Genomic DNA, 11,958 nt, shown 5'->3' with positions numbered 1-11,958 from the left:
CCAAAATCCCTGACGTGAGGTTCTGCCTTGGGTTAGCTGGGTCTCTGAAGATAGAGATGACATCTGGCTATAAGCAGTTGGAGAGGGAAGCGAAGAAGCAACTAAAGTGATACAGAAGACAAAAGAAGTCAGAGTTTTGATGAGAGGATGATCAATGGCATCCAGATGAGAATTACGACAAATCTACTGGAAATAGCTATGGGGAGATCAGTAGGGACTGGAAAGAGAGCAGGGTCTGTGGGATACAGGGGACAGAAGCCATATTTCAGTGGCTCTGTCACATCTATCTCAAATCATCAGCTTGATAGTGAACTTAATGCAAAAGTTCAACACCACACATTTATACTAAACACGAGCCCACTTTGCTTTATCCTCTGTGTCCTACAAAAGTGTTTTAGCATCTGCCATTCATTTTGATCTGCAGAGCAATGACATAAACAGGTTCTCATTCCTTCTCTGAGGGGTTTCTGGATCCAGCTTTCCCAGAAGACTAACACAATTGAGTTGCATTGTTTTGGATCATTTCATATTCTTCTTGACTTCTCTATTCTAGATAGGGTAGAGTTAAAAACATACCATGAACTTTGCATTTTTCTGACTTGGTTTGTCCCTTCAGACTCCCACTAGACTCCCTTCCCATTGGGAGCCCAGGACCAAGTTAAGAGAAACAATGGTGCCTCTGGAGAGGGTTTGTGGAAAGAGTATGGATCCCATTTTGAGGTGTTTGGTTCTTTCTTTGCTCAGTACATTTTATTAGTGACTTGGCTCATTCTCCAGGTTCTCTCCTGTTTGTCCCTCATTAGAAACCCTATTTGAGTATCTTCTCAGAGCCCAAACTGTTGGCTTAGTTTCCAGATTACCGTCACAATTTCTCCCCTCAGTGTAGTGAGGGTGGGAAACTGACAAATTGGCAACAGCTGCCTTTATAAGAGAGTCTATGCAAGCCCTATATCCTGGCCTTATAAGCAGCTCTAACTGGGTTTGGCCCAACACAATGCTCTGGTGTTGGCATTGAATAGTTTTCTGCTTTTCTAATTTCCCAGTGGGTGACTTTTCATCCATCTTTGGAATAAATCAGTCCTTCTGCTCTATGTGTGCCCATTGATACTACTGCTGGCCTCTCCTTGCTATTGGTACACATTAAAATACGATTAATTGACAAGTGGCCCAATGTGCTAGTTCTCATTTCCCAAAGAATACATTTTACATTTCTTGTGATGAGGATTTCAAGTGCCAGTATCTGGCCATCAGGGAAGATGGTTTTGGGAGAAGGGCGGCCTTCCGATGCCTTTAAAGTCCTGCCACAGGGAGGATGGCCTTTGCAGAAGATCTGCCCTGACTCTACTCCATGGTTAACTACCACTGATGAGTTTATGTGTGATCTCTCCCACGAAAATAGCCTTGGCTTCTATAATAAATCTCAACTGTAATTTGCTTACATCTAGAAACCAGAAGTCTTACCACAGCGTCTGTCACAATTACATGGGCAGGTATAAAATCTTTCTGTTTGTTAGGATTTTATTTGCTCATCATGTTTATTGAAGGGTCATTGACTAGAGACAATGTCATTGCTTATGTAAAGGGAAGAATTCACAGTACACAGTAAGTGGAATAAACAAAAAGCAACTATCTTCCAGAATATCTGGGAAGCTAATTGAAAGTTGACTTTGCTCAATAGACCCAAGTCTTCTCAACCATCATTAGCTAATGACCACAGAGCTATGCAGGAATCATGATCACATCCACTCAAGATGTGGGAATAGTTATGTTTTCTATTCTTTAAAAAGTGCCATTGTCTAGATCTTTCTCTTTGAAGCTTGGGGCGTAGAAGAAGGGGAGAAAAACAGAAGAGCCTACGCACCCAGCTATTTGTTTTAAGTTATTTGATCTCATCCAATAGGGCTTCAATCAGTTTGGTACTGACTTTATACCCACTTCTCTCTAAAGGTAGAAATTCAGGCAGGAGGGACAGCGAGTTATAGATTGTGAATGTGGGTGAGGATGTCAGCGCCTTCAAAGCATACACTCCAGGAGAGGTCACACATTTTCTCCCAAAATGCTGTCTTCTATGAAAGCGTATCTGAAGCTCTACCTTGGAAATAAATTTTAGAATCACCCAGGAAAATGTACATTATTATTTTATATTTACAATGTGTTTCTGACTCATTTCAGATTCTACTCAGTTTGGTTGTTTATCCCACTCCTCACTAGCCTTGGTTTCAAATGACATCTGGCTGGCTCTGAAAAGTAAACACACCCTCAGAAGATGAAGGTTTGCCTTCAATGAGGATAAGCAAAGGAAATGTTCCAGGCTGTGAGGGCAAATTTAAAGAAGTGATCTGAGTAATGTCTGTGTGGGAGGAATCAGCATGGAGCTTCCAAAGGAATTACTTTAAGAAGCATCTTTCATATTTTGAGCCCTGATAAAATAAACACAAAGACTTTAAGTTCGTATCTCCATTTGAAACAGCATGAGGGCAGAACATCCATTTGCTAAAACGTACTGATGGTCACGAGATGTGGTTAGGCACATAATGAAATGGTGGCTTTTCAGGTTCACATCCTTTGGAGAACTGGGCTCAGGTGTTTCTATGTTACAACAACTGATGGTTTCCTTTTTTCTAGCTTTTCGTGGTTGTTATACTTCCTTACTTAGTAAACATCCTTCATTAGAGTAAAAATGATCGTTGCCTCTCTGATAGAGAACAGGTTTTATTTCTTGGCCCATTCTAATTTAGGAGGGTTTATTGTCTAGTAGTGATTGAGTCCCATTGAATTTGATCCATTTGTGTTTTTACTGCATCTCAGCAGTAAAAACACTGAATGAGGGAGACAGTGACATGGAGAGAGCGTGGCTGTTGGAATCCGAGAGATCTGGGTTTGAATGCTGTCTTCCCCACGTAGGTGTTCTGTGAGCATGGGCAACGTCTCAGAGGCTTGGTGTCCTCATCTACATACAAACTCTGCAGGCTTTCATGAGGACTAAAAGAGATAATGCATATGAGATGCTCAGCACAATAGGTGCTCAGTAAGCGAGAGCTGTTCTAATAATAGTCATGCTGTGTGTAAGAACATGGTACAGTCCTCATGCCGAGTAGGTCTTCCCAAGATGTTAGTTTTCTTAAGGTTCTGTGAATATCGAGTAATAGCAGAAATGGAGCCCAGAGTGCTTCCTGTAGCCCCTGCTAGGAGGAGGCTGGCAGTGCCTCCACCTGACCCGGATGGAATGACTAAGGGACATTGCACTGGATAGACAGCTTCGTTAGTCCTTTTGGATCTCAGCTTCAGGATCCCTACCCGATGGCCTGGTTTCTAGGTAGGCTTCCCTAGATGACTCTTCTTATAGCGGCCTTACTGAGTATGAGCTGGATAAGGTACAGACTTTTCTTTGTTTAGAACAAAGAGGCACAGATGTGCCCCCCCAACTTTGGGGCACAGGGTACAGCTCTCACTCTAACTCAACATCCTGTGAATAAGCACTGCTGTTGGCACGGTAATGGGTTGGTCACTTTGAAGCTTGTACTTAACCAACCAGCACGATTGGTGAGGAGTCCTGAGTTAGCAAGAAGCCAGAGTAAAATATTTTATGAGGTAAAGGACGTGTGTGAGGTGGCTAAAAAACACATGGAAAATTGGTAAACATGGTAAAAGGGGGTAATGCAGTGCGTGGTTACCACACCCACAGCTGACAGAATATAAAGCTTTGGGATCGGACCAAGGCTTACACCAGAGAAAAAGAATCAGGCTTTGAAACTGACCTTCAGAGATCTGCTCCATCCCAGCACCATGCCTTACAACTGCTGCCTGCCCAACTTCAGCTGCCGCTCCAGCTGCCTCTCCCGGCCCTGTGTGGCCCCCAGCTGCCAAAACATCCCCCTGCCTGGGGCCTGCAACATCCCCGCCAATGTGGGCAACTGTGGCTGGTTCTGCGAGGGCACCTTCAATGGCAGCGAGAAGGAGGCCATGCAGTTCCTGAATGACCGGCTGGCCAGCTACCTGGAGAAGGTGCGCCAGCTGGAGCGGGACAACGCGGAGCTGGAGAGCCTCATCCAGGAGCGGTGCCAGCAGCAGGAGCCCCTGATGTGCTCCAGCTACCAGTCCTACTTCCGGACCATCGAGGAGCTCCAGCAGAAGGTGAGGGGTGGGCATCACACTGCCAGATTTGTGAGTTATTGACTTAAACTTAACATATTCACTCCTGAATGGATTTAAGATGTTTAAAAGCGAATGTTGAGAATGGTAAAGACATAGACTTCATCAATTTAGGTACAACCCATCAAGTAGTCTTCGAAAACCTGTTGGAGAAGCCCCACAAAGGAAGGATACAGACCAGAGGAAGGGTAATGCATTAGGCCAAAGCAATCTTATATTGCGTCTTACCTGAAACCAGAATATCTGATTCTTTAGTTCTATTATGATATCCTGGTGTTTTTTTCAGAGCCTATAGCGTTAAAAAAAAAATGCACCTGAATTATTTCTTAGATCTTGGAACTTCTTCAGTGAATTCTCAAATATTTAAAGCCTTTCAAAGTTGTTGGCAAGAGAATGTGTAAAAAAAAATAGATAAAATAAAGAGCTGTTGACTTCTGGAAACCTTACTAATACACACAGACACTGTACCATCCACTAGAGCAGACATGCACATAGGTGATTCATTCAGGGCCAGAAATGCAGGAGTAAGAGTGAAGATAAGTAAAGAGCCAGCATAGAGGTGGGATTTAATACATGGTATCAATCAGGGAGGGCTTCCTGGAAGAGGCACTATCTGAGCAGGATTTGAAGGATAAGCAGGAGTTTATACTAATTGCACAAGCCCTTGACTGTCAGAGGGGATTGTCCACTGTTTTGTAGTTCTGGCAGAGCGAAGGCCAGAAAAGGGCCATATGACTTGAAGAGCATGCATTTATTTACCCACACTCAGTGAGTACTAGGCAGAATGTTGGAGCAAGGGATGAAATACTAAGTAAGATGGTCTCTTTCTTTCAGGATCTCAGAGTCTAATAGTGGAGAGAGATATAGAAATGAATGACCACAGTGAAGGTGATAAGAATCATTAACTAACTAAGGGAACAGTACTGTGAGAACACATGGAAGAAGTGACTCCTTGTACGAGTTGGGGAAGGAAGGGGAATGTGGATTATGTGAGGGGTCTTTCTAGGTGGGTGAGGGCATCCCAGGGCACTCGAGATAGAGGGAGAAGCTTTGTGCAAAAGTCTTGCTCAGGGTAACATGACAAGAGAGTGCAGATAGGTCAGCAGGGCCAGAATAAGTGGGTATACAGGTAGAATAACCAACTTGTCCTGGTTTGTGTGGGACTTTTCTAGGTTTAGTATCCCCCAAATCCCCTAGTTTTAAGAAAACTGGGATGCTGGAACCCTGTGTGAGGCTTGGCAACCAGTACACTCAATTCCTACAGGAAGCTAGAGACTTACCAAGAAGAGAAGAATTCATGGCAGAGGGCACATTTCTCTTGACTGTTTTAGTTCTGAAACATTCAGTTCTATTAATCTTTCTTTTATCCCCAAACTGAAATCTGAGAAGACTTGTAACTATTTGGTAAAAATGTGACTTAAAAAAACAACACCCCCCCCCCAAACAAACAAACAAACAAAATACCTTTTCATGTTAAGGCACAAGCACTCCTTCTCAGTATAACTCATTTTACAGTTAATCCTCTCTCCAGATCCTGTGCAGCAAGGCAGAGAACGCCAGGCTGGTGGTGCAGATTGACAACGCCAAGCTGGCTGCTGACGACTTCAGAACCAAGTGAGATTTTTTAAATGATGAGAGCTGTTTAGTAAGGGACGGGCTAAATTGCAAAGTCATGGCCTCTGTCTTGGGAGCAGGCCAGCAGAAGATGTCTGAATGCTATTAGGAGGATTCCCGCGTTGGGTTAGTTGGGTTATATTTCAGTTTGTGTCCTCACTGAATGCCAAGTTTCCGTATTTTAAGTTTAGTTTGGAGGAGTGCAAGAAACCACCCATTCTTTCTCTTTTTCATTAATGTCTGGACCAAATTGAAAAGTGAATTTCGAATCATTTTTTTAGGTATAGGTTAGTCAGTATTAGCCCATCAGAAAAATTATTAAACCTCAGGAATCGGAGGCAAATATTTCAGAGAATCAATCGTTTTTTCTAGGTGTGACCATTACAATCACAAGAATCCTTTGCATTTTTATGGGACTTTACAATTGACGATATGACTTTACTGGTCGTTTTTCATCTTCAGGCCACCCTGATGAAGTGTGGTTCCCATTTTATAAACGAGGGACTCAAGCCTCAGAGGGGTTAAGGGACTTATCCACAGTCATAATGGCATGGCCGAATCCAACTGACTTGTAACTCAGTGCTTCGCTTACGACGCCAGATGGCTTCTCAGGGAGGTTGGAAAGAACTGTGAGACAGCCCACGCGGCAGGCTAATGGAGCTTACCGACTCGCTTAAGAAAACACGATGACAGGACTTAGTTGACAGCAACCTGCTAATGGGATTCTTAGAACAAATGCAATTACTATTAGATGAGAACTGAGCATAGGCCCCCCAACAACACCTTCTCTGTGGGTCTCAGGAAAGAAATAGGTTCTTTTACTTAGCCCGGTGATTGTTTTTTCCCTTTTGTAAATTTTGAAAATATTCAAAATATAATGAATTATGTCCAGTTATAGTCGATTTTACTTGGATGACTAGGTCAGCCAAGTAAAGCCTGGGAAAAATTCTTCCTCTCTGATCTCCTCTGACCTTTGGCTGTATGTAAAGGTATGAGACGGAGCTGGGCTTGCGGCAGCTGGTGGAGTCAGACATAAACAGCCTACGCAGGATCCTGGACGAGCTGACCCTGTGCAGGTCTGACCTGGAGGCCCAGGTGGAGTCCTTGAAGGAGGAGCTGCTCTGCCTCAAGCAGAATCACGAGCAGGTAAGGGAGTCCTAGCCCCCAGCACTCCAAAATTGAGAGTTCCATAACTCCCCTGAGCAGGATGAGGTAGGTCTTTGCTAAGTACCTGAGCTAATACAACATTTTGCTAGTTGCTCAAAACATTCTTAGAGAATGTTGGGCCATGAGTCACAGGACTCCATGTTTTTACCTAAAAGAGTATAGTCAGATCTATACTCTTAGGGTCAGATCTGTGACCAAAAGTCCACACAAAGATGTTTAACATACTTTCCACTATTTGATAAAATCTATTATCTTCTCAATAGATGCCAAATGAATGACTAAGACTGGAAAGAGATAACAAACTTCTTTGTGGTATACGTCGTCTAGACGTTAGAACCCACGCTGAATAAATGGGTGGATGGATGGACGGATGGACGGAGAAAATGGGAGAAATGAAGGAACTCATATATGGTTGATTCAGATGTCATGTTTGAATGTAATACTAGGAAATCAGATGCGTGTCTCAAACATTAGGTGTTTTGATGAAGAGGAAACATCCCCTAATAGACATGAAATACATGAGAGGAGTTAAATCTAGTTTCTCTATATTTAAGTAGCAATACGTATAAACCAGTTATCATGTCAGGCTTACAAACTGAGCAAAGAGAAAATCAGAAAGAAATGACAGAATCTTGGAGTGGGAAGAAACATTAGCAACTATTTAATCGAGAGGCCTCATGGCGCACGTGGGGAGACTCAGACGGGGGGCCTGAATCACAAGAGTTAACTTAGCTGCATTTCACAACAACTGGTCTTCAACTCATGAATCCTAAATTTCAGTGCAATACTCTTCCCACTAATTGGACTCCCTCAAAGAGAGTTTATTTACAGACTTGTTCTGTGGGTTCATTCCTTCCCTTTCCTCCATCAGGAAGTCAACACCCTGCGCTGCCAGATTGGAGACCGCCTCAACGTGGAGGTGGACGCCGCCCCCACTGTGGACCTGAACCGCGTGCTCAACGAGACCAGGTGTCAGTACGAGGCCCTGGTGGAGACCAACCGCAGGGACGTGGAGGAATGGTTCACCACCCAGGTGGGCGTCTCAGCGCATGGCCACTCGGGACCCTTGGGGCCCTCAAGGCAGGGTCTGAGCTGTCTCTCCCCTTTGTTGTTTCAGACCCAGGAGCTGAACAAGCAGGTGGTGTCCAGCTCGGAGCAGCTGCAGACCTGCCAGGCGGAGATCATCGAGCTGAGACGCACGGTCAACGCCCTGGAGATCGAGCTGCAGGCCCAGCACAACCTGGTGGGTATCATCCAGACCTCGGGGTGAGAAGTGTGAGGTCGAGGGATCAGAGCCACTGGGATGCCCTTTGGGTCATACTCCCCTTACCTCTGAAGCTCTGACTTCAATGGAGCCCTATGGAGAACCCCATCAGAGGAGCAGCTCTGTGACTTCCTCGATCTTCCCCACACAGAGGAACTCTCTGGAGAACACGCTGACGGAGACGGAGGCCCGCTACAGCTCCCAGCTGTCCCAGGTGCAGTGCATGATCACCAATGTGGAGTCCCAGCTGGCTGAGATCAGGAGTGACCTTGAGCGGCAGAACCAGGAGTACCAGGTGCTGCTGGACGTCCGGGCCCGGCTGGAGTGTGAGATCAACACGTATCGGGGCCTGCTGGAGAGCGAGGACTGCAAGTGAGTACCTGTCAGGCATCTCCCTTGCAAGAAACATTCACCAAAGGATAAAATAGGGACCTTGCATGTCAAATTTCAGATGCCAATATGTCTGTAGAGACCAGAGTTTTATATTACAGCAGTGAGAAGTGAAGGGTATTTGTTGCTACCTAAAAGTATTTTCTGGCCCAAAAGATACTTGGGAGACTTGACTGCTTTCCCCACTGGTGAGTGTTTGAATGCTGATGGGTAAATAAAGCTTTGCACCTTCAGAGTTGGCTGTCACAGCCAAAGGGCTAACAAAACTGTTAACAACCATCATGTATATTGAATAGTGCTTTCAGGTATAACCCAAATACTCAAATCCATTGTTCCATGGATCCTAATTGAATCCATGAGAGACAGGCAGAGTGGGGATAGTATAACCATCATATAGATGAGCATTTGAACGTCACATAGGAAGATGAGTCAATAACTCATAGGGTCCAGCACTTGTCACCGAACAATATTTTTATGAATACAGTCTGGTGGACTTTTCACAATTTCGTATGGTAGGTATTACCTATATCCTGTTTTATGGATAAACTGGCTTCCTCACAACTCCAGGCTTACAGAGGAAGGCCTGGGATTGCACCTTGAGTCTTCCCTCTTTTCCATCCTATCTCTGTAGAAGGGGCAGTTGGAACAGGCTTGGCTTCCTGAGACGTCAGAGAATAAATTCCGCTTGTTCCCATGTCTCCTTGGGTTGAGCCCCCTGCTTTATTTTTTTATTATTATCTCTCTCATGCTGACAAGTTTATGATTCTATGTCCCAGGCTGCCCTGCAACCCCTGCGCCACAACCAATGCCTGTGACAAGCCCATAGGGCCCTGCGTCACCAATCCCTGCGGCCCTTGTGGCCCCCGAACCCGCTGTGGGCCCTGCAGCACTGTTGGGTGCTAGACATCCTAGGGCCAGCAGGAGGATTGCATGAGGACAGAAGGACCGCCAATGGACCAGCCTTGCTTCTCTGACAACCATCACCACAGGACTCTCACCTAGGCGTCACTATAAATCATCGTCTGGAAGAATAGCAAACGCCTAGGGTGTGGCTTGACTCTGAGGCCGGGCCCGCCTTATCCTCTTCATTCAAGGCCACTCTCCTGTAGTTATTCTGTGACCCGAGTCTGACAGACTAGGGCCATGCAGGTGTCAACCGAGGTGTTTTGTGGTTCTCTCTGTTGCTTTGTTTGACCTTTCTTGCAGTTCCCTAAATCCCTTTACACACCTCCTAATAAACTTTCCTCTTGCAAAGCAGAGATGATTTGTATTCATTCTTTTCCAAGTGTCTGCTCTGTGTGTATATGCTTCTTATAAACCCACTTGAAAGCATAGGCAGACTGTGTAATCTTCTCCTAAAAGATATTTGTCACCATTAATTAACATTCATTAAGCACAATGAGTGCCAGCATTCACTCAGGCCAGCAAGGAACCGGTGGGACCTATAAGGCAAGAAGCCTCATCTGAATATGATAAATGCATTCATTATTAGACTTCAGTAAAATACAACGGTTACCATTTCTAGAAAGTTCCACTTTTTCTTTTCCAAGTGCCTACAAGAAGAAGGACAGGGACTAACAGTGATTGAACAACAACCAAGTACCAGAAACTACATAACTAATTTTTACTCTTATTTGCATCATCAGTAGCAATGATGGGATTGAATCCAGAGCTCACTCTTTGAACGTCAGTTGTGGCTATGAGAGAATAAAACTGATTTCAAACAAGCAGCCAAAGCTTATATTCCCTTCGAAATTGTCACCTCATAAGAGATGATGCTATTAGTACCTCAAACATCTCAAACCCTCCTTTGGGAAACACTGAAGAATTCATAATAACAGAAAGGGCCATTTCTTGCATTGGAGTAATATCCAACAGATTTTTTTTCCCTCAAACGTTTCTCTTCTCATTTGAATTTTTTAAACACTGGGATTGAATTTGGATTTTGGAACCCCTCCTCTCCCCCAAAAATATTCTTTAGAATCAAACTAGGAGATTAAGTCTTTGCCAATGCTAAAAGTGACAGTTATCCTGTGCCCTACTCCTCCTGGTGCTCCCTGATGTCCGGCTAAGGTTAATGGCTCCCATAGCTGTGCATGCTGTGGCCCGCGCAAGGTCACTGTCCCAGTCTTTGGCCAAACTGCTAGTTATGTCTTTCTTTGAGATGAAGCCGACACCATCTCCCCTGTTGTGATGATGACGCCCGCTCCAATGTTGATCTAAAATTTGTGTTCTCTCATACTCGAATTCTCTGAATATACACTCCATTACTGTTGATGTTAGGGCTCTCTTATCCACACCTTAGGCATAAGACCCTGGAAGATGACTGAGTGACACTCCAGTGCTGTATGCAGAATGTCCCAGACCTAGCTGGTGTATTTCAGCCTCTCTTCCTTCAGGAGGAGTTCATTCCCAGGAATCACTTCCATTCCTTGTACAAATATCCTTGTCCAATCCATCTCATCAGTTCTCCAGATGTGTGGGAACTGCTGTTCACCAATAGTCACCTGCAGCTGCCACCACTGTCTTTTGGGTTTTGCCATCAATGATGAAAAGCCTATTGCCAATCTAACTATGATTCTGTTGTTGGTAATCCTTTTTTTACTCCCTCTCTTTGACTGTTTCTAAGATCGTCTCTTTGTCTCTAGCATTGTGTAGCTTCACTGCTTTATGTTTAGGGATGGGTCTAGTTTTGTTTTCCTACTTAGGACTGAGGTGCTTCTAGAACTGATCCATATTTTAAACCACCCATGGAAAATTCTCAGCCATTACATTTTTTGAATATTGCTTCTGTCTTATTCTATTTTCTCCTTCTGAATTCTTTTTTTTAAAAAAATAACATTATTGTAATATAATTTATGCTATAATATATAATTCATATTCTATAAAATTCACCTATACAAATTATATAATCCAATGATTTTTAAATATACTATAGAGTTATGTAAACTTTACCATAATTTTAGAACATTTCATCACTCTCCTCCCCCGCCCCCAAAAAATCTTGTACCCAATTTGCCTCCTACCCTCCGGGCATGGGCAACCACCATTATCTCTTTAGATTTGCCTATTCTGGATACTGCATAGGAATGGAATCATGTAATATCTGGTATTTTGTGACTGGCTCCTTTTACATAGCATGTTGTAAAGTTAGAAGCCAGTAAGAGAAAATTCAGCTTTTTCATTTTTCAAAAAACCTTTCTGTGACAATGAACATACTATTTTTTTTCCCCCTCATCTTTTCATGACAGGTATAGAGTTTCGAGAGATGTGACTTTTTTTCAGTGGTCTGAGTTCCAACTCTTTCGTACAGACCAAAAGCCTTATATCCTGTCCCTCATTTCTCTAGCCTTTTCCAATTTGGACTCTTT

The 11,958-nt window shown here is 43.9% G+C and overlaps 1 protein-coding gene across 1 annotated transcript; it reads left to right on the top strand.

Moving 5' to 3' along the window:
- Nucleotides 1–3,732: 3,732 nt before the first annotated feature.
- On the top strand, nt 3,733–9,490 carry LOC107513873 (keratin, type I cuticular Ha3-I-like). Its single transcript, XM_016150993.2, has 7 exons — nt 3,733–4,134; nt 5,684–5,766; nt 6,756–6,912; nt 7,805–7,966; nt 8,051–8,176; nt 8,349–8,569; nt 9,364–9,490. Exons 1-7 carry the CDS (start codon nt 3,787–3,789, stop codon nt 9,488–9,490), a joined length of 1,224 nt encoding a protein of 407 aa, XP_016006479.2. The 5' UTR covers nt 3,733–3,786.
- Nucleotides 9,491–11,958: the final 2,468 nt, after the last annotated feature.

The sequence above is a fragment of the Rousettus aegyptiacus genome, unplaced genomic scaffold (genome assembly GCF_014176215.1).
Source record: "Rousettus aegyptiacus isolate mRouAeg1 unplaced genomic scaffold, mRouAeg1.p scaffold_m13_p_6, whole genome shotgun sequence".
Taxonomy (NCBI): domain Eukaryota; kingdom Metazoa; phylum Chordata; class Mammalia; order Chiroptera; family Pteropodidae; genus Rousettus; species Rousettus aegyptiacus.
This window is presented reverse-complemented; position numbering and strand designations above follow the sequence as displayed.

Coding starts and splice junctions, on each gene's coding strand:
- LOC107513873 (XM_016150993.2), top strand. CDS start 3,787: ATGCCTTACAACTGCTGCCTGCCCAACTTCAGCTGCCGCTCCAGCTGC. Junction 8,177..8,348: donor TGCAGGCCCAGCACAACCTG/GTGGGTATCATC, acceptor TTCCCCACACAG/AGGAACTCTCTGGAGAACAC. Junction 8,570..9,363: donor CTGGAGAGCGAGGACTGCAA/GTGAGTACCTGT, acceptor TCTATGTCCCAG/GCTGCCCTGCAACCCCTGCG.